Raw genomic sequence first — 22,970 nt, forward strand, 5'->3', positions numbered from 1 at the left:
TGAGCAGCCATCTCTCTTCTCAGTGCCTGCTCAGAGGTTTTGGGCAGTTGGCTGACAGCTGGTTGGCTTTGGAACATGGCTATGGCCAACAGCTGGTCTTGGCTGAGCCTGGGCTTCGTGGACCTGCACTCGTCTTTAGTCACATTTGCTCTCTGTCTCATGGGCATTAGTTAGGGACCATTTGCCCAGGGAAGCCAAGACAGTCTGACAGGCATTCTGAGACAGGAGCCTGCTTCCCATCCTCTCTCTCCTTGGCTTCAGGAAGCCCCGTGCCTTACCTAGACACTGTCCTCTTCCATTTGTCTTTCTGACATTTGGAATCTACATTTGTCGCGGCTTGGGTATACTGATTGGGCTGACTTCCCAGCATCTTCTAGCGGTGGTTCGTTTCCTCTTCAATGCCCACTGCTAATGGGACCTCAGTCCCATTGCCTTACAAACAGTCCTGACACTGGACCTACCTTCCTTTGCCAAATAAACTAGCCACAGGGCGATTTTCATCTTTTTATTTGTATTGTCATAGAAGGGCATTTCCTGAGCAAGGATAGCATCTGCCATAGTGGAAAGCAAGAGAAAGTTGGGGAGATAGCTCAGGTGGAGAAGTGTTTGCCACACAAATATGAAGGTCTGAGTTCCATCCCCCAGAACCCATGTGTAAAGCTGGGAACAGAAGTGTTGTAACCATCTGATCCCAGGTCTGGGATCACAAGTTAGTGATGTAAGTGAGCTCCAGGATCAGCGTGAGACCCTGAGCGCTGGCCTTTACATGTGTGTGCACACAGAAACAATAAAAGGAAGCCTGCAGTGTATTTGCATAGGAAGAAGGCCTTCGTCCCCAACTTCTCAGCCCTGACACCTATGGAGACTCAGTGACAAGAAAGGCCAGTGTGCCTTCTGGTGTCATGGGGTCCTGTGTGGGTCATAGAGCCCCCTTTCTGCAGTCTTCCCTAATGGGTCTTGGGTTGCTACCTTTGGTTCATCTGCCTCCTTCACTGCCCTGGGCAGATCTGTGCTTGCTTGTACCCCTCTTGTGTCTGTCTGGCTCTGGTGGGTGTTTAGTGGATGCTTTCGAATGAATGTGGGGACTTGGGTGCTTGATCTGGGAGCCCTGGCTGGCCCAGACCTGGGAGTTAGCTGGTTGTCTTTTCTTCTACGTTCCTGGTTGCACATGTGCCAAGTGCCTTGTCCTAGGTTGAGTCCCTGCATTGCTGCTTCAGGCAGACAGCGTATTATTCAGGCCTACACGGTGCTTATTTCTGCTCTGCTGCTGTGTGCCTGTGGTGAGCGAGTGTGCCTGGAGCCTAGGCCCATGGACGCCATGAGGTCATCTTCCCATTGCATTTGGCTTAGCTGACCCTCTATAAATGACTGTGTCCATTTTTGGGCCTCAGAAGGGTGGCTGGGCAAAGCCAGTTCAGGGTGGAGGCTGGGTCAGATGACAAGAGGATTAGAGGTTGGCGAGCTGGGCCCTTGGGGGATGGGGTGGTTGGGGAAAAGGACAGCTGGGGTGGGGGTGTGGAATCTTGCCCTCCCTAGTCCAAGGCCTAGGAGTCCTCAGGGAAGAGTGCATGAGGGAGGCTGGGCTTTGCCCTCACAGTATTGGGCCAGTGGTTGAGCATAGGTAGACGGTCTTGGGTTTTGGTGGGAATAGGCAAAGAGAGAATGTTTTCTTGATGGCTGTTGCTGTCCCTGGGCATGCTTGGAGGGGTGCAAATGAGAGTGTTTGGAACACCAGTGGGAGTGGGAAGTCCTGGGCTGTCAGTGCACAGTGCACAACTCTGGCATGTGGAGCAGATGCTCAGCAAAGGAAGGGGCAGCCACAGTTATTTATAGGACCTTGACCCGTGGAGGTAAACTGCGCCATATTATTATGCTCTGTTATGCCACCCTGACACATGGCTGAGAACTGCACTGTGTTCCTCTGCATGGTCACGGTCTTCCCATGTGGGAGGTACATCAGACTTCTTAGTAGGAGCTGGGTTTGAATATAAAGCTTCTGGTAGAGACCCCAAGAGTAGCTTGGCTACCTGGAGGAGCATATATGGATGTCCCCTTTAACAGAATGGAGGAGCATATATGGATGTCCCCTTTAACAGAATGGAGGAGCATATATGGATGTCCCCTTTAACAGAATGGAGGAGCATATATGGATGTCCCCTTTAACAGAATGGAGGAGCATATGTGGATGTCCCCTTTAACAAATGGGCTTTGGCTGCATGGTGCTGACTGCTTGCTAGAAACACACAGCCCTTGCAACTGAGGTCGTCTGGGCCCCTGGTTTTACTTACACAGTCATCTCTCCAGTCTGTTCTTCATGAAAGGCATCTTCTACATCACCTTTCTATCTCTGTGTTTCTGTCAAGGGCCCTCTCTCAGGCTGGACCATCATCTCTTTTCCTCTCTTCCTGAAACTCTCTGCACTGGGCCTCTCTCCATGAGCTTGGACAGGTTCTGCTGAACCTTCCAGCCTAGATCAGACTTCCTGAAAATTCTATATGCAAGTGGTTTCTATTCCCTGCAAGATTCTGTATCCTGTATGGGGTGTTGGGTACCTGGGTGTGGGGTAGGGGAGATGTTCTGGAGACACTGGGCTCAGGAAGGTATAGACGAGCTATAGGCACGTTCATGGGGGTGTCCCTGAGCCCCACCCCCTTAGGCCTGGTGGCCTCAGTACTATACTGGCCATAGCAGGTGGAAGCCAGGCTATTACTAGTATATTGGGGGATGGTAGAAAAGGGAGAGGCTGCTGGATGCCTAGGGTACAGGGATAGTGGGAGGTATAAAGGCCAGTGAGGATGGTGAGAATTTCAGTTCCATGAGAGGGAAGGTATGGCTGGGTGAAAGACACAGGCCAGATTTAATTAAGTGTTGCATGCTGGGGCGGGAATCTATGCACCCCAGAGAGTTTCCCAGCTGCGGAGGCAGAACCTCCTCACTGTTCATCCTTTGAGGTTCCCTTGTGGCCTTCCTGCTCTGGCTTCTGCCCTGGATGGCTTTGGGTCCATTTTGTCCCAAGTTGTGAGGCTGGGACAATACCAAGAAAGCTTCAGTCCTCCACTGCTGCAAGTAAGGGATGTACCTCATAGAGCTTGTCCCCTGAGGTAGATTTTCTATCCTGTATATCACCCTGGGTGGTAGCCGAGAACATGGGGCCTCTAGGTCCCCCTGACTGGCTGCAGGGGGACCTAGTCAGGTGGCAGGTCCTTCCAGACTTCCCTACCACCAGGCCACGGATAAACTGGAGATAATGCTAGTTCTCTTCACAGGCACGATTGTGAAGAACTGGAAGCTCTTGACAGATGCATGTTATATAGTACACGCTCACTACATATCAGCTAAGTAGGTAGACTGATGTCACAGAACCTCCTTGGGGACCCTCTTTCCCTACAGGGCCCACTACTCAGAACGCTCCCTGGGAGTGTCCATTATAGGCTTCTGTAGACAGCTAATCCCTGCTGAGCCGTTAGCCAGTTAGGGCTTAGGATAACAGCCTGTGTGTGTGTGTGTGTGTGTGTGTGTGTGTGTGTGTGTGTGTGTATACACGTATTCTGTGTACTTTGTGTTTATGTGTGTGGTGTATATGCACATGAATAAGTGTTGTGTATCGAGGCAGCCTTGATGGCAGAAGACTTGGACTTGGAGTCAGAATATTTTAGAGTTAACTCAGCTCCTACAAATAAACTAACCTGGGCCCCCTTCTCTGCTCTTTTGTTTCTTGACACTGTTGGGGTGGTGATGGATTTGCATATCTATTCTACAGGACGGGTGTAGCACCCACTGTGTGCTAAGCTCTGAGGAAGTGGAGCTGATGTCCTAGCTGGAGACATACCTGGTCATCACCCAAGCGGTCACAGCAGGGGCATGTTCCATTTGTGAAGACCTATGGCTGAGCTTGGGTCTTTATATGTCACCGCAGATGTGGGTGGCTGGATAGGTGGGGAAGACTGGGGGCGGGGAGAGCTTCTAGTCTCCAGGTGAGAGGCCGCCTCTAGTCGTGGGGACTTCCTGTCGGATGTCTGGTGTGTTGTGTTTTCCTAAAAGCTGCCTCTTTGGCAAGTTTTCACTAGGTCTAACAAGTGCAAAGAAAAGAATACTAATCCTAAAATCTTATACCACAGAGGGACAGGCTGGGACAGATGTATATCTTGGCTTGGGTGTTTGTGCAGGGCAAGGTGGGTGGGGGTGCCTGTTCAGAGTGGACTTTGGGAAGCATGGGAGAGGCACCTCACGAATGCTACCAAAGATGTCAAAGATGGCCTGGACTGCAGGGGTCCACTCGCAAGATTCCGCCCAAGCAATGCTGCAGTGGACGATCCCAGGCTGAGTCATCTCCTGTCCTTGGGCAAGTCATGCTAGTCTCTGTAGCCTCAGTCTCCCCTTCTGAAACAGGATTAATGATACCTGCTTCCTCAGGTACTTGGAACTTTGAAATGGAAATCTGCACAGATGCTGCTAGGCCAGACCAGGGTCGAGAGGCACTAGTAGGACCGATTTAATCTCTCATTGTTCTAAAAGTGGGGATTCCTGGAGGGAAAGCGTGGTACCCCAGCCTCTAAAGCCCCCTGTAAGAGGCTACCACCTCCAAACTGCATATGCCATTAAACTATCAAGGGGTCAGGGCTGGGGAATGGAGAAGAGAAAGGCTGCTTTTTCCTGCCCAAGAGAAGCTTCATCTAATATCATTATTAATAATAATAGCCACGAATAATAAACACCTATGTCTTATCATCATTGCTGCAGTGTTCTGAGTCTCAGTGAAGGAACTGAGGAGCCACAAGGTGGCTTGGGAAATAAAAAGGCACTTGTCATCCAGACTGACCACCAGCGTTCTACCCCAGATCCCTGGGGGTTCCATGTGATGGGAGAAGAGGGCTGACTTCCACATGTGTGCCATGGTACATATGCACATGTAGGTACACATGAATGAATGAATGATGAATGAACGATCGAACAAAAAATTGGATGTAGTAGAATTTATCTTGAAAAGAAAGAAGGGCTGGAGAGATGATTCAATGATTAAGAGCTTTTCCAGAGGTCCTGAGTTCAAATCCCAGCAACCACATGGTAGCTCACAACCATCTGCAATGGGATCTGATGCCCTCTTCTGGTGTGTCTGAAGAGAGCAATGGTGAATAAATTTAAAAAAGAAAAGAAAAGAAAGAAAAAGAAGCTTTGTTCTGTGGTTGACATTTCAGATTCTCTCTCTGGTCCAAGCAGACTTATGGATTGCCACCGCTCCTGAGGGGAGGTGGGCTTTGGCCCCTGAAAGACTTGACCCTTAAATAAGATGTGCCCCTAATTCCACTTGGGGTAGAAGTTTATACTGTGTGTGGTAGACTAGGTGATGGGAGGTCTGGGTTTCCAGAGTGAGGCTGAAGGTGACAGCTCAGTCTCACAATGGATGCTGGAGGCCAGAGGACCTTAGTTTTGGGAACAAGATGTCTCCTGTTCAAACCTGGAGCTTGCTGTCAGTGAGCCGCCTGTATCTGCCTCCTCCGGTGTCGGAGTTACTGGTGTGCCTGGGATTTATGAGGGAGCTTGAGATCTAAACTCTGGTCCTTACGTTTGTATTTCTGACAGAGTCATTTCTTCAGCTCAGAAACTCTTTTTATTCTAAATTATATACTATATACTTTAGTTCCTATTGTTGCTACAACATTCCTTCTATAAAATCACTGAGATAATAGGTTTTTAAAAATGTTCTGGGGAGGAAATAGCTATGCTGTGGCTCCTATATGAGCTACGAAATCTTTCTTAGTGTGCAGCCCCTGCTCTGGGCCTGGCACTGGGCCCCCTGTACCCTCTGCCTTGCCTGGAGAGTTAGTCCTGTGTCTACTCTCAAGGGCAAAGTATTGTCTCCTGCCTCTGTGGTGTCTAGACCTCCAGCTCAGCACACAGCAGGCATTCTAAGCATGAAATCATCCCTAAAGGTCCTTAGAAAATGGATTTGAGGATACCCAGGGTGCAAATGTCCAAGTCTTCTGGCGGCCAAGTGTGTTACATAAATGAATGTAATATTTGCATAGAAACTAACGATGCATATCATCCTATATGCTGCTAACTCTCTCTACATGATTCGGTACCACACTGTATATCATTCAGGATACAACAGCAAGAAAATCCATCTGTGTGTGTTCAGACACCATTTTGTCTTTTGAAATGTTTTTTGATATTCAATTTGTTGAATCTGGGGCTGTAGAATCAGAGAGCCAGTGTACTTATTGCCAAGGGATGCATGACTTCTGACATCAGGAGACAGAGCTGATGCCTCACAGGCCTGGAGGCTGTGTTTCATGGTGGAGAGGAGGGATGCTTGCGGCAGGACTGGGGTTATTTAGACGAGAGGATGCTATCCCACCCGACTTTGCCACATTAGGGTAATCTAGGCCTCCCTTTCCCCATGGTCAGATGGATGAGTAAATATCTTAGGTATGTGGTGGAGTCAAATCTCAGCAAGTGGCTGCAGATGGGCTGCCTGGTCAGATGGTTCTTGTGGCTGGTCAGGGCGGTGTGTGTGTGTGCGTGTGTGTTTGTGTGTCTGTGTGTATCTCTCTCTGTGTGTGTATGTGTATTGGGGTGGGGGCACTGCTTGCTTTTAGGTCAGATGACAAACAGGACCTTGGTCCTCAGCAGAGGAATGCCATATATGAGCGAACTTCCAAGAGACAGAAGTACCAGGCTGTATGGCTCAAGGGCTGGGACAGTGTGAATGGCTAGGCACTCACAGCTACGCAGGTGAGTCTCCATCCTTAGAAGTGGTTCTTAGGCCTTTTGTTTTTCCTCCCAGACTCTGCACTTTTGTCTTACTTTCTGCCCCAGATCCCAAGTTTCACAACAGATGGATTGGGGTCACAACATGGGGTTTGGAGGGAGCCTCAGACTCTCTCCGGGTATTTCTGGGGAAAGGGCATTTGTGTCTCTAGTGTCCTTTGGAAGGGTGCCTAAGCTGCATCATCTTCCCACTGCAGCGTGAGGACTCTGCACTAAGCTGAGCCCCAGGTCATCATGGGAGTGAGTGGGTGGCCACAGACAGCAGCTACTATGGGCTGGCCTAGCTAGGGAGGTATTCCCCCTGTCAGAGCTGCTGCAGATCCTACTACCACAGGCTCAATTCCTTATACCTTGACACCACGTCAGGGTAACCTCTGTGGGTTCCTCACGTTGTGTGCATCACATCTGACCTGAGCTAAACACTGGGGAGAATGTAGCTCACTTGGGCTGAGGTTGTTTCTCTCACTGAGCACCTGGCCATACTGGGTCAGGAGGCTGAGAGGGAGGAGCTGCCCACCTCCCACACAGGTGCCCCCACAGGCCTGGATGATCTGAGGAGGCTGCGGAGAGGAAGTAGACCTGAGCTGAGTTCCAGGGCAAGGTGGCAGGTTTCGGGCAGTCACGGAAGTAGAATTTTCAAGGCCTGTTTGAGATGCAGTTGCGAGGATAAGGCTTAAGGCTGAGAAAAGATAAATGGAGACCAGGTTGGGCATTTAACTGTGGCTTTGCCTCAGACTAGGGCTAGCTAATGTTTACATGTGTGTGCACATGTGAGGAGGTCAGAGGTCAACTTCTGGACTCTGTTCATCTTTGTTTTTTTTTTTTAATTAATTCTTAAATTAATGAATTAATCTAGAATGCATATTGTGTGAGTGAAGGTTTGTGTCGTGGAGTGTGTGGAGATTTGGAGATAACTTTTGGGAGTTAGTTCTCACCTTCCACTTTGTTGAAGATGGGTCTCTAGTTTCTGTTGCTCCTGGGTGCCTCCAGGTAGTTGGCCCGCGACCTTCCAGATAATTCTCTGTTCTTTTCTCCTCTTTCACTGTAGATATGCTGGGATTACAAATACACATTACTACACCAGCCTATCTATCTATCTATCTATCTATCTATCTATCTATCTATCTATCTATCTATCTATTGCTATCCCTATCACCTATCATTTATCTATAACTCTATCTATCTATCTATCTATCATCTATCTATCTATCTATCTATCTATCTATCTATCTATCTATCTATCTATCTATAACTCTATCTATCTATCTATCTATCTATCTATCTATCTATCTATCTACCTACCTATCTATCCAAGGGTTTCAGGTGGCTATTGCCTTTACCCACTGGCCCCTATTCCTGGCTTGCTCTCACCTTGGTTTTGTGAGATAGGGTCTCTCATAATTTGGAACTGGCCAAGTAAGCCATGCTGGCTGCCTAATGAGCCCCAGGGAACTGCCAGTCTCTGCCTCCCAGAACTAGTGTTGACAGTATGTTCAACTGCATCCTGACTCTTTTATGTGGGTTTTGAGGGTCAAATTCAGGTCCTTTTGCTCCTGTGGCAAACACCTCACCCATTGACCTGTGTTCCTGGCCTTCTGGGTTGAGCCCTGTAGCTCTCTTCCTCAGACATATCTGGAAACATTTTGTCTCCCCAGCTTGTGCTCAACCAAACATTCAGTGTTTGGGCATCTGACTCCAGGCATGGGAATCTCAGGAGAGTTGAGGGGAGAACATGAGCTCTTCATTCCCAGGGGGAGTAACTGGCCAGAGTAGAAACAAGCTATTTCTAAGAAGCCTAAGGGCCATGGGTTAGATGAGGCTAGTAGACAACCTCCTATACTGGCTCTGTGATGTTTGGCCCTGCTTATGCCTTCTTAAAGGCCCGTTGGAGGGGTATGAGGGGGTAGGGGATGAATTAAGAGGAGGTGGCACAAGTGGATCTGCTGAGCAGCCGTGTCAGGACCCACTCACCCTCTTAAGCCACTGTCCCAGAAAGGCACAAGGCTGTCTCACCCTTGGGTCCTGTCAGCTGTGTCTGTACCTGGCTGTAGGAGCAGATCCCAGGGTGGGAGATGATAATGAATTCTGTCGTATGGAGGACTATAACATGGTTGGCTGGGGAGGGGGTGGAGATTTCATGGCTGCCTTGGTTAGAGGAGCTTTGCTGGGGCTTCACAGGGCCGGAAGGGGGATAGGGTGACAGGGTGGCCTTAGCTGGCTCAGCCCCCTTCTAACAGCTGCAGCTTCTTTCTTTGGACCTTTTTCTAAGTTCAGCCTCTCCCTGGGACATCAGCCAAGATGCCTGGGCTCTGGCGAACCTGGGCCTCACCGCTGAGCCCTGGGCCCTGGGCTGATACCCAGGGGTCTTCAGTGGACCCCATTTTCATGCTTCTGGATCAATCTGTTCTCTCCATTTCTTAGGTCCAAGAATGCACGAGCTATTCCAGTGCTACTATTCCATGTACCACTGTCCATGGGACCGGCCCAGTGATCAGACATGCATGGTGGAGTAGATGGGGTTCTGATTTAGATGGGACCACGGGCAGGGAGCCCGGGAGACAGCTGCAGCTGATAGGATGAAAGGGAGGAAGAAAATTTATTGACATCTTAGGGAGAGTTGAGATTTAACTTTCAGAGAGGGAGGAGAATTTGTCCTTCAGATTTGCTTGTTCTCTGAGTCCACTTTTCCTTTAAAACCTGTCCTCTTCTCCTGACAGGATTAATCTGCTCCACCTCACAAAGATCCTGGGAAGGCTGAGATGGTCTGCAGGTTACCACCTCTGTAGCCCTGCAGCCTTGTGTTTCTCTGTGGTTGTAGCAGGTCTCTAGGAATTGAACTCCTGTGCTGTATGTGGCTCCAGGCTAGGACTGTGTAGGGAAGCCCTGGGGTTTCTTCCTTCCTGAGTCTCATTCTGGGTCTAGGCTGGCTTTGCCCAGAGAGAGCGAGAGCGAGAGCGAGAGCGAGAGAGAGAGAGAGAGAGAGAGAGAGAGAGAGAGAGAGAGAGAGAGAGAGAGTTGGGAGTGTAGTATATACGTACATGGAGGTCAGGAGGATATTGGGGGAGTCCTCAGCGTTATTCCCTTGAGACAAGGTCTCTGAACTTGAAGCTGGGTTGGCAGCCAGCCTGTCCTGCTGTGTCCTCCCTAGCCACTCACCCAGTGCTGGAGTTAGGGATTGGAACCCAGGTCCTTACGTTGTCTCCTACTGAGCCATTCCCTCAGTCCTGGCTCTGCCCATCTTGTGCTGTCCTCCTCTTGAATACAGGGAGTGAGAGGATGGGCGAGGGGGAAATGTCTACCCTAGAGCAAATGGCAGAGCGCCTATGTTTTTAGATGGAACCTTGATGTGGTCAGGGTCTTGCTACCTTGAAGGCTAGCGCTCCAGAGAAAGTGAACCGTATCCTGAACTGTGTAAGGGATCTCTCCATGACCCTGGACCTCCTATCGACTCCAGAAATGTTCCAGGGTGAATAAACCGAGATATTCTTATGAATAAGGGTACCCAGAGGTTCAGGGATAAAAATGAATAAAGCTGACCTGGTCCCTAATGGGGTGGTAACAGCTGGGTCAAGAAATACCCACCATCTCCCATGAAAGAAAGGTTGGGGACTCTAGAAGCCATTAGTGGCTGGCAGGAGACTTAAGGATCAATTTCATCAATATAGACTGAGTCTTGTCCCCAACTGAGGGGCAGACCCTCCTTTTAATCCCTTTGACATTGGGAAGGTTACTTGTGGAGGACAATATCCTCCATGGTAGAGCGGAGGTGTCATTTTTTGTCAGTCCAGGACACTGTAGGTCAGGCAGCCTTTTACAAGGTGTGTGGTGGCACCTTAGACCAGCATGGGTGTGTGAGGCTGCTCTCTGGCCTTCACCCGCTCTTGGCCTTCATGCTAAGTGCAGCCCCAGCTTGGGATCCAGCTGGTGGGGCCTGAGGCTCAGTGGGGAAGGAGGAAGTAAGTCACTTCTTGCAGGGAGCCACCTCTAGGCCACACTGCCCCTATCAGCTGTTGGCCAAGGGCCAGCTTGTGGAATCTGCTGAGTTGTGGTCTACTTCCAGCCTCAGGCCTTTCTTCTGCCTTCTGCGTGGGCTCCTTCTTACACTGGAAACTGTTGCATTTAAGCCCCAGCCCCAGTGGGCAGGGGCAGCTAGGGGCCAGTGGGACAGTCTGACGAGGGGTTATGTGACAGTTGGGTTGGGTTCTGGGACCTCTGCCCTCTCTTCTGCTGGGGTTTCCATGCCACCCTCCCTGGGCTCAGCACCTAAACCCTTCTCCCACAGAAGGCAGTGAAGACCGGATGGTAGAACCCAGCTCTTGGCAAATTCTCTACAAGAGTTCTGACATCATAGAAGGAAGTATCTGCTGCAGAGGAGAGGGGACCAGGGTGACTTGCCCAAGGCTGCAGTACAGTGACCGTCTTGGTTGCTCCTCGTTCAGTTTCTCCGAACTGGTGGACCCCTAAAGTGTTGATCTCAGTGGTGCTCAGGGCTCTAGGCAGAAATCATTTAAGGCATTCATTCAGTTTGTGTTACTTGCCAGGCAATGCTCAACCTCTCTGAGCTTCTTCACACACTGCTGGTGTGCTCAGTAGGACCTGGAGTGTGAGGTCATGGGAAGACCACACAAGTGATCAGAGCCTTTTCCTCCCCACACCCCCACCCCCCTGCCCTTGACTTGCATCTAGACTTAGGAGGTCAGTGGCTTCTCTGGCCTCTGCACCCTCTCTTCAGTTTTCTCTTTGCCTTCTGTGCTTTCTAAGCCACTGTCTTTGCCTAGACAGGAACAATAGGGGTCTGGTTATACAGCCCAGGCTAGTCTTGAACTCATAGTCCTCCTGTCTGAGCCTTCCAAGTGCTGGGTCTACAGACATGCACCCCTACATCACTGATTGATTATCTCCTTAGAGGAAGAAATTATGGAAAGTTGTAAGGAAAGTATGAATTCCCATGGCTTTTTTTCCTTTCCCTTGGATTTGTGTAAGTTCACATGTGTGTGCATGCGTGTATTGGTCAGAAGTCAACCTCAGGTGTCATTTCTGAGGTGCTCTGTTTCTTTGAGACAGAGGTTTTCACTGTCCCGGAGCTTTCTGATTCACCTAGGCTGGCTAATTAGTAAACTCCACAGAGCTCCCTCTTCTGCCCCCTCCCCATGCTAGAACTCCTGGCATGTCCTAGCATGCTGGATAGTTTTAGGGGAGGGGATTGAACTCAGGTCTTCATGTTTGCAAGGAAAGCACTTTACTGACTGAGCCATCTCCCCATGATCCACTCTTGTTCCTCAGAGAGGAAGCAGGAATAAAAAACAAAACAAAACACATAAATAAACAAGTTTATTCTTTTATGGAATAACGTAAACTTTCAGTGCTTCTGATTTTGCTTTGTAATGCTGGGAGTGGAACCCAGGGCTTCTCCCTGCTAAGGCAGCTGGTACACTGGGCCATTTGTTTTCTTCCCCAGCCCAGGCAGCAGGTGTTGAGGGGGTGGGAGATGGTGGCTGAAGAGGCAGATCCACCCCCATGCCTGGGCTGAGAATAACGCCACACTCATGTTGGGGCAAGGAGTGGTGGCTCTGGTGACATATCTGGAGAGGTGGGTACAGGACTGCAGCCAGGGGTAAGGCATGTGCCTGTGGGGACTGTGCCCCACCCAATGACAGCCCTGGGGTCACCCTGTGCTATTCACATTTCACTGGCCATGCCTGGTCGCCAGCCTTTTGGCCCAGCTCTAGGGCCAGACTATTGAGGCCCAGACAGGGCTCCACATAGTGGCTGCTGCTGGTTCTGCGAGACTGTCCGTGTAGGGACTTTGAGTTTCCCTTTCACTGATTTTTGGGGACTGTACTGTCTTATTCTTGTGTATGGCACATGTGTAGTGGCCTCAAGCTGACGTTGCTCTCTCTTCCACCTTACTCTTCTAAGGCAGGGTCTCAATTAAACCCAGGGCTCACCCATCTTACTAGCCAACTTGCTGTGGGGGATCCCCTGTGTCTGCTTTCTAGGGCTGGAGTTACAGAAAGCTGCCATGCCCACCCAACAGATACATGGGTTCTGAGACCCTGAATTTGCAGCCTTCTTGCGTTCATAACTATCTCTTTGAGCACTGGCCCATGTCTGTTTTTTGGGAGTCTCTCATTGCGCCGATAGGCTGGGCTAACGGGATACTCTGAGTCTGGCCTTCCAGTGCTTGGATTACAAGTGTTCCACCGTGCTTGTCTTTTTATGTGGGTTCTAAGACTTGGATCCTCAGGCTTACAAGGGAACCAGCTTACTAACTGAGCTGTATCTCCAACCTCTTTACCTCTCTAACCAAGAAGCAAGGGGCAAGAGGCTGGGGTGCTTACAGGACCCTGAAGAACTGCAGCCAAAAAGTCTGCTGCTGGGGGAGCTTGGCCTATGAGTTGTAGGCTTAGCTGCTGTCTATCCCTGGGGAAGGCTAAGCACGAACTCAAGAGAGTCACAGAGGCATGTGTGGGTCCATGCGGAGAGCTGGGTAGGGTGGGGGCTAGGTGGAGTGGGCTGGCTTGGGAAAAAGCAATCCTACTTAGGTTAGCATAAAGCAGAGATGACAGGAATAGACCCAGCCGTGACTCCTAGGGTGGGGCCTGATCTTTATGCCCCTCCCCCCCCCCCCCCGTACTGGGTACCTCTCTTCCCCATGTACCACCATCTTGGGGAATGACATCCTTTCTCTAATTGTTCAAACCGGAATCCCCTTCTTCCCATTTTTCATTTCCCATTTGGCTATTCTCACTATTGCCTGCCCATGTTCTGGCCACTGTAATCTCACCTGAAGCGATTCCCTGACCTACCCTTTTGAAGGATATCCCTATGTAGCAAAACCTGATAGAATGGAAGTCAGTCAACACCGGGCTTGATGGGTGGGAGGCTGGCCCAATTGGTACAGCGTTTACTATACAGACCTGGGGACCTGAGTTCCATCCTTCAGAACTTAGTGCTCATTGATTTCGCTAGACTGCCGGGCTAGCAAGCTCCTTGTCACTTCCCCAGTTATTCACCAGTTGTGAATGTCAGTAAGCACAGAAAATGTTGCTGGAGGGCTGGGGATGTGGCTCAGTTGGTAGAGTATTTGCCTGTGCAAAGGCCCTTGGGTTTTTTTTTTTTTTCCCTAGTACCACACAAACCAGGGCTGGCAGCACACACCTGTAATGGTAATCCCAGCACTACAGAGCAGGAAACAGAGGCTCAAGGATGGTGACTTAAAGAGATTCAGGAGCTGAGCTGAGAGGATTCAGGTCTATCCCTTAGGGTATCCCTGAGCCTGTGGGTGGGGGGAGACCCCTTTACCTCAGGGGAAAATATGTGGTCTCTACCCTGTGGCTTTCTATTACTTTGGGTCCATCCAGAGGGGGTAGGGGATGTCTGAGGGCTGGCGAACATTCTAGTCTTCTATGGATGGAACTTTGTCTCTGGCTTCTTCCTAAGACTGGCATCACAGACACTTGTGTTAACTTTGAAGACGGAAGGCAGAGCTGGTGGCTGGCCAGCCGGTGCTGCACTGCAGGAAGCGTCAAGGGTTGTTCCTGGCCAGGGTCTTCTCCATCCTGGATGTGCTTTCAGACACTGACCTCCTGCGTGGGAACTTGATTCTCTCTACTAAGACCACAGCTGGGGCAGGTGTAAGGCCCTGGGCCCAAGCCTTTCTCTTTGGTTGCTTTCCCTTCCTTCCTGGAGGTGGGGATTAGGCCCAGCAACAGCTCTGTTTGCATGGGCCCCTCAGGCCTAAGCTGTCAGTTACAGGCTAACAGGCTTTCGCTGGGGCTACACTGAAGTAATGGAGCATGCATTTGTTATATACTGACAAAAGCAACTTGAAGGAAGGAAGGAAGGAAGGAAGGAAGGAAGGAAGGAAGGAAGGAAAGAAGGCAGGCAGGCAGGCAGGGAGGGCTTGTGTGGTCCATCATTACAGGAAAGGCAGGACTTCAATAGCGTGAGGCAGCAGGTCACACTGCATCTGAGGTCAGGAAGCAGAGAAGGGAATGCTGGAGCTTAGCTCTCCTTGTCCTGTTTAGTCCCCCCAGGACTGCAGCTTACGGAATGGCGCTGCCTGCATTCAAGGTGGATCTTCCTACCTTAATTGGCCCAGTCTAGAAAACCCTTCACAGATGCACCCAGAGGCTTGCTGCTGGTGATGCTAGAGCCTGTCAACTTGTCAGTCAATATAAATCACCACAGAAGGCTCAGACCTCAGTGTCTGAACTCAAGCTCCGGGGAGACACTGGCAGAGCTTGGTGAGATGATAAGCTGCCCCTCAAGCAGTCACCAGCGCATGAGGCAAGAGCCACCTCCAGGGGCCACCTGGTGATGAAGCTGCAGTCCTAGGTCACCCTGCTTGGTGAGCCTCTGCCTACTCTCTCACAAAATGGCTACTATAAGCCTGCTTGTTCTAGAAAAGAAGAGCGGAAGCCACGGTTGGAGGTTGGCTCAGATGGCGGCTTAGACCAAGAAAAAGGTCTGGCCAGGCCTGTGAGCATACCTCAGCCAGAGCCCCCTGTGGAGGAAAATGATCTCTATTGGACTATAACCACACTAAGCACTGGCCAGAGAAGCCTGCAGAAGGGGCTGCTTGGTCTCAGCCCCAATAGGTGATGGGCTGAGTAACTGCTGGTCCTAGTCTGTCTGTCTTCCCACATTGACAGATCTGAGCTGCGCTGACCCATGACTGCTTCAAGACCACAGTCTCCTGGCCCTGTTCTGTGTAGCAATGTGGCCAGGAGTGTCTTTTGCTTTGGTTCCCTTTTCTTGCTTAAAAAAAAAATAATGGTGTGTGTGTGTGTGTGTGTGTGTGTGTGTGTGTATGTATGTGTGTGTGTGTGTATGTATGTGTGTGTGTGTGTATGTGTGTGTGTATGTGTGTGTGTGTGTGTGTGTGTGTGTGTGTGTGTGTGTGTGTGTGTGTGTCTTTCTCTCCTTCTACCATGGGTTCTGGGGATCAGCTTTCCAGTTCATGGGCAAATGCTACAAGAGGTTCTTTCCCATCAAGCTATCTGGTCCACCCATCTTGCTTTTCTTATCTTTGGTTTAGTTTCTTCTTTCACTGCTTAAGAAAGGAGAGGTTTATTTCACCTTATAGTTTGAGGAGATACCGTTCGTCATAGCAGGAGCCTGAGGCAGCTGGTCCCATTGCATCTGCAGTCAGGAAGCAAGGAGAGATGAATGCCGGTGCTTATCTTATTTTCTCTTAAGTTCATCACCCCGGCCTAGGGGATGGTGCCGCCCACATTTAGGGTGGGTGTTCCCACCTCAGTGAGCCCAGTTTAGAAACTCTCTCACAGACACACCCAGAGGTTCTTCTTCCAGGTTATTCTATCTCTGGTCAGGTTGACAGGATTAACTGCTACAGAGGGCTATACTCAGGAGCCTCAGACATGAAGTGAAGGCTAAATGCCTGGGAGCAAGGGTTCCCAGTGCAGTGATACCCAATGGGAAGAAAGGACTGATTCTAGGGTGGAGGCAGGACAGGAGAGGAGGAGTCTGGAACATTTTGCAATGCTAGAAAAGAAGGTTAGGACGATAAATGGGGATAAGTCAGGAGGCTCCCACTGGTCACATTTGGGACCAAAAAGAATAATGATAGGAACTGATTTGTGCCACAGTGAATGCAGAATGAAAGAATGAGTTCTTGGCAGTAGCCTTCCTACGTGCAGAGGTAAGCAGGGAGGCTCTTCATAGAAGGCCAGGGCACATGGAGGAGGCTGGGCCACACTTAACGGGGCTTCACAGGCTTCTGTGGATACTCAGGACTCAGGGTGGAGGAGGGGCTGCATGGAGGAGGGGCACCTGATTCAGCAGGACAGGCTGGAGCCTGGAATTCCTTCTCTTCACCAAGCTCTTGGCTAATAGTTATGCAGCTGGTCCATAGACTTCCTGTGCTGACTGGTTTAATGTCAGCCTGACACCAGATAGGGTCATTTGGAAAGAGGGAACCTCAACTGAGGAAATGCTCCCACCACATTGGCAACGCTGTAGGATTTTCTGATTGGTGATTGGTGTGGGAGGTCCCAGCTCCCTGTGGGTGGTATTACCCCTGAGCAAGTAGTCCCAGATGCTATAAGAAAGCAGACTGAGCAAGCCTCGAGGAACAAGCCAATAAGCAGCACTCCTTCATGGCTTCTGCTTTAGTTCCTGCCTTGAGTTCTTGCCCTGACTTTCTTCAGTGATGGACTGTGGTGTGGAACTATAGTTGAAATAAGTCCAACCCTAAGTTGGTTTTGGTTATGGTATTGTATTGCAACATTAAAAACTCTGAGATACCTCCCTTTGATTAGCAAACCTGTGTGTGTGCGCGCACCCCCCCCCCCACATGCATGTGTATGTATGTGTTTGGGTGTATGTGTATATGTGCATGTAGGCCCACACCAATATTTTTTCAGTTGCCTTCCATCTGATTTGCTTAGTCAGGGTGACTCACTGAACTTGGGGCTCACTGATTCTGCTATGCCAGCTCTCCAGCTGGCCAGCAAACTCCAGGAATCCATTGTCCCTGCCTCCCCAGTGCTGGAATCACAGACATGTTCTTTTACACTCTACTTTTCTATGTGGTTGCTGTGGATCTGAACTTGTGTTTGTTTCCATAAAACGGGGTGTATTGGCCACAGCTGTAATCTTAGCACTTGGGAGGTAGAGGTAAGAAGATCAGAGGTTCAAAGTTACTCTTGGTTACATAGTGAATTTGAGGCTAGCCTGGGCTTCATGAGACACTGTCTCAAAACAAACAACAAACAACAAACAGACAGGCAAACAAACAACACAAGAAAAAGATCAAAGGTGGCAGATGCCAAGAGTTGCCTAGTGGGTATGGAGGAGGAGAGTGTACAGTGGAGTGTTGTGTTACATGGTCATTTTACAAGCTCTAGTCTTTCAGAATGAGGCTTTGAGGGGGGACCTGTGGAGGCTGGTGTGAAGCAGGGGCCTTGATTCCCCTCTTCAGACGTCCCGCCTTCTTACTCTTAGGAGCCTGGATGCTTGGTGGCTGCCCATATTTTCACCCAGTCCTTGTGAGAGCCAGCACAGGTAGCTCCAGTGTCCTAGCAGAGATGGAGAGACGAACCCCTCATCTCTAGTGCAGAGCCAGAAGGGTATGGGTGTAAGAGACAGGCTGGAAAGGAACTTTGACACTGAGGGTCCTTGGAATAGAGAATGAATCCCATGGAAACTGTCACTGCTCCCCTTTGTCACTGCTAACCCCTCTGAAGGCTTGACACAAGAGAGCCCTCTGGGACAAAATAGGGGCGGTGGGAGGGTCCTGCACCACTTCTCCTCCTGGGTACCCACCTCTGGCCACTCCCACATCCCTTGGTCTATCTTTTCATATCCCTGTATTTCCCTATAAGGCTTGCAGCTGACCAATCTGCCTCTGCCAACCTGGGAGGCCCTTTAAGTTTGGGGCAGGGGATCCAGGGGCAGCCCTTACTAGCTCTGAATCAGAGCACCTAGCTTGGCTGATCCTAGCTCTGTATGAGCGGGGTGTAGGGGTGAGGAGGGACCCATTAGAGGAATACCCTAGAGAATCAGAGAATCAGTGTAAAACTCAGGGGTACCTGGGCGGATGGACAGACCTTTGGCCTGATTCTGGGGTCCTTTGCTCATTTTTGCTTCCCATGGGAGAAACCTGTCTGATTTCTCACAGAGCCTTCTGCCTGCCTTCCTGTCTGCCCCAGTATGAGTTTGTGAGGGCGTTAGAGCGTGCATCCTGTCTCTGAGGTCCCCAACCACAGCCTCTGCTGTGTGAAGAAGTTCAGTGGGGAGGGTGGGGGAGACGCCCTACTGCCTGGATGAAATTCACTCGGAGACAGTTTCTTGCTGAAGCTACAGCTGGCCGCCGGGAGAAGATGATGAGGAAGGTGAAGACCTGGGGACTCTTTTGAGGGTCTCAGCAATGGGTCCCAGGAGGGAGGCTGGCGAGTGCATGCGCTCATGTCTGTGAGTAGGTTTGCCAGTGTTGGCAAAATGGAGTGAGTGGTGGGTGGAGTTCACTCTCTGCTTCCTACAGCAGGTGGGACAGACAGCAGAGTCCATCAGCTTTCCTGCCTGGCTTGGGCTTTCCGGTTCCCTTTAGTTTTCCTCCTGGGCTCCTGGATTTGACCCTGGGTTCTGGAAAAGTCCTTATTCCTGCCTATCTTCTACCACTAGACTCTCTCTCTCTCTCTCTCTCTCTCTCTCTCTCTCTCTCTCTCTGTGTGTGTGTTTGTGTGAAAGAGAGAGACAGTCAGACAGGTAGACAGACACAGACACACACAGACACACACACACATACACAGAGAGAGAGAGAGAGAGATACATAATGCATACATACATATATACATACATACATACATACATACATACATACATACAGATAGACAGACAGATACAAGCACACAGGGAGATAGGGAGGGAAAGAAAGAGATAGTCAGGCAGACAGACAGACAGACACACACGCACGGGGGGGGGCGGAGAGAGAGAGAGGAAGTGAGGGAGGGAGGGAGGGAGAGAGACATACATACAGACAGACACAAGTGCACAAGGAGAGAACGAGGGAGAGAGACAGTCAGACAGACAGACAGACAGACACACACCCACAGAGGGAGAGGGAGAGGAGGGGGTGGAAGTGAGGGAGGGAGACATACATACATACATACATACATACATACATACAGACACAAGCACACAGGGAGAGATGGAGGGAGAGAGAGACAGTCAGACAGACAGACACACACCCACAGAGGGAGAGAGAGGAAGAATAAGAGGAAGAGAGAGAGAGGCTGTTATGGAGTTGCTGGAGGGTTTGGCAGGGTGTCTCATACACTCAAGGAGAATGCTGAGCCCAGAGCCTCTGTTCTTACTCTAGGCCAAGAGGAAAGCCACACTAGGCACTGGGGGACTTAGAGAGGACTTCCTTCCTTCCCAGAGGCACAGGTGGCTCAAGCAGTCACTGGCCTTTGCCCAACAGCTCCTCTCAGCCCTCCCAGGGAAAGTGGGCCGTCTCCTTTTGCTGCTGCAGAGGGGCTGTACAGCTGGATGTTTGTGGAAGGAGGCCTGGAGCCATCACTGAGGTGTTCCGGCAGCCGTTGACAGACACTTCAGCTCCACTCACATCTGGCCAAGGGCTGAGGATGTGAGGAGAGGAAACCCTGATAGGAGGTGACATTGAGTGGCACTGATAAGGCTTCCTGGACTGCTGGCTCTGGGCCTGTTAAGTGACCTCCTGTGCTGGCAAGCACATACACGTGGAGGTGTGGCCAGTCTGAGTCTTATCCTTTGTCCCATGTGAAAGCTCCTCTTTGTTCCTTACTAAGTGCCGCATGCAGGGTGAGTGTGTGGAGTTGTAAGTGACTGGGGTTTCCTTTTGCCATGTGTGTGAATTAGAATCTACATGACACCCACTGGGATTTCCAGGTGTGTCCTACAACAAGGAGTTGAACCAGGAACACATGGCGATACAAATAGACAGCTCATGAAAGACGAGAGAGATGGGGCTAGGGAGGTGGCTCACTACTCAAGCAGGTGACCTGAGGTCAGACCTCTGGAAGCTATGTAAAGCCCAGTGTCTGTGATGCCACTAATCTATGGTTAGATAGGGGAAAATCCCTGGAAGCTTGAGGGGGTAGTCTGGCATTGAAACGTGGCATAAGGTCAGCTCTATATGCCTTGCAGGGCAAATGGCTTACCCACTGAGTCAATTCCCCAGCCTCTCACATTGTCAGTCTGATGCTTCTGGGATCTCTTGCTCTGCCTTTCCAGTTCTGTCTATAACTCGGGATACCTGGGTACCACTGCAGCCACCATCACTCCACCCTTCTCATCCTTCAAACCTTAGTGTAATGTCTGTGCTCTCAGCTTCTCCTGGTCCAGGCTGCACCAGATACTGAGGGCCCCTGCTTCCCCATTTCTCTGTGTCTGTGAGCTCAGCACAAGAGACTCCAATGAGAGAGATGACTCTGTCTGTGGGAAGAGGTGTGTGTGTGTGTGTGTGTGTGTGTGTGTGTGTGTATGTGAATATAGGCCATGGAGGAAGAAACAGTGGCTATACCTATGTTACTCTAATGGTCTACTCAAGTAGGAAGCTGATGATAAGTGACTTCAGCCAGGTCTAGCAGCCCTTGCTACCCTCTCCGGTCTGTGATCTGTGGTGGTCTGTTCTGTGTTTACTCTGGGCTTCCCTGCAGTGTCACGGGCCTTGGCCGAGGCAGCAGAATCCTCTGAGTATGTGAGGACACCCTGTTTGGCCCCTTTCCTGCTCAGCCCATGTTGAGTGGGTGGGGCTCCCAGCAGTGCAGTGAGATCAGTGGGGAGGGGTGTTTGGTCTCTTAGGCTGTTTCTGAAGCTTTCTTCTTGGTGACATCATGACAGCCCGTTGGAAACTCCCTTCTTGGTTGTTAATAGAGCTTTGGATAGAAGGTGAGGAGGAGTCTTGGCTGCTCCGGTCTCACTGTCTTCGTCTATTTCTTGGTGGTATAACACAGGCAGGGTAATTTATAAAGAGAATGCTTTGGAGTTGGGCACAATTGGTGAAGTACATGCTGTGTAGCCACAAGGGTCTGAGTTCACATCCCCAGCACCCACATAAAAGAAAGAAGGGAGGAAGAAAAGTATTTTAGTCAGTTTGCTGTCATTGTAAAAAATACTTCAGACGACCTAAAAGTAAGGAAAAGGAGTCGTCCCCTTAGTTCTGTAACAGCCTGCTTGCAAATACCCTTTTCCCCACCCTGCCTCCGTTTGCTGGAGATTCTGTCTCTTGGTTAGCTCTTTCCCCTGGACTCTCCCAGCCATCCCTTCTAGCCTATCTATATTCCTTTGTGTCAGCCACAGATATCCAGAAACACCCTCAGTGCTACTAGAGCCCCATAGTGGCCACACTGAGCACGTGGGTAGGCCATTTTCACTATCCTTCTGGTCTTCCATTGTGTTCTGTCCAGACTTACTCTGAGTCCTTCCTGTAGCAGCCTGCTTTCAGGAGCCCCTCCTCCCATCCCAACTCTGTTCACTAGAGATGCCATCTCTTGGTACTGACCCAGAATCCCCCTTCATCCCTGTCTTACCAGGCTTATTCTTTGTTCTACTATAGCTTACTTGCAGGAGCCCTTCCTCTCACCAAGTCTCTACTCCCTGGGGACTAACCTCTTGGTGTGGACCAAATCTCCCTAGGTCTTTCACATAGCACCGGCCAGCCATTCCTACTAGTCCACCCCATTCCTTTCTGCCACCCACTACCAGGGTCCCTGAAGCCACATTTACCTAGGATCTAGAGAGGGCAACAGAAACCAAAGAACAAAACACCTACCCAACAAAGATAAGGCTAAATATATTGACACCTAGAAACACCCCTATCATCATAACTTCAGATGCCTAGACTCCAGTGCAAAAACACAGCATGAATAGCCATGACAGCATACCTTCACCAGAACCAAGGGCCTATTACAGTGGGCCTTGAGAAATGCAAGTATAGTTAAAGCACAAATCAAGGACCCCAGAACAGCAGTTATGAATATGTTCAAGGATATTAAAGAGGCTATGAATAAATCCCATGAACATAAAGAAATAGTTGAATGAACTATTAAAAACAGTTAAAGACATGAATGTAGAAATAGAATCACTAAAAAAAAACCCACCACTACCACCACTACCACCAAAACAAGATGGAAACAAAACAGGAAATTAATTTATAATGTCAAACAAAAACCTCAGAGGTAAGCCTCACCAACAGAATACAAGAGAGGAAAAAGACAACCTCAGGCATTGAAGACAAGGTAGGAAAAAAATAGATACTTAAGTCAAAAAATGTTGAATGTAAAAAATCTCCCAGGCACAAAACATCCAAGGACACTATGGAAAGATCAAATCTAAGTATAATAGGGATATAGAAAGGAGAAGAAACTCGGGTCAGAGACACAGAAAATATTTCCAACAAAATCATAGAAGAAAATTTCCCCAACCTAAAGAAGGAAGTACTTATCAAGACCCAAGAAGCATACAGAACACCAAATAAATAGGACTAGAAAAAAATTCCTACACATAATAATCAAAACACTAAACATATAGAACACAGAAAGGATATTAAAAGCTGCAAGTGAAGAAGATGAAATAACATAAAAGGAAGGCCCATTAGAACAACACCTGGTCTCTCAGTGGAGACTCTGAAAGCCAGAATGACCAGGCTGGTGTTCTACAAAGTCTGAGAGACCACAAATGGTAACCCAGAC

The 22,970-nt window shown here is 49.7% G+C and overlaps 1 protein-coding gene across 30 annotated transcripts in view; it reads left to right on the forward strand.

The window, feature by feature from the left end:
- Bin1 (bridging integrator 1) overlaps positions 1-22,970 on the forward strand; it is a 59,123-nt gene that overhangs the window by 2,462 nt on the left and 33,691 nt on the right. For 5 of the 30 annotated variants that reach the window (XM_030250490.1, XM_030250492.1, XM_030250495.1 and 2 more), the window contains exon 1: positions 18,475-18,632. The exons of 23 other annotated variants lie outside the window; for them this stretch is intronic. In XM_030250490.1, coding sequence (XP_030106350.1) covers positions 18,564-18,632 — 69 coding nt within the window. In that variant the 5' untranslated portion in view covers positions 18,475-18,563. Of the gene's footprint in view, positions 1-18,474; positions 18,633-22,970 lie in introns of those variants that run through there. 2 more of the 30 variants (XM_006525979.2, XM_030250489.1) reach the window with 1 other exon arrangement.

The sequence above is a fragment of the Mus musculus genome, chromosome 18 (assembly GCF_000001635.26).
Source record: "Mus musculus strain C57BL/6J chromosome 18, GRCm38.p6 C57BL/6J".
Taxonomy (NCBI): Eukaryota; Metazoa; Chordata; class Mammalia; order Rodentia; family Muridae; genus Mus; species Mus musculus.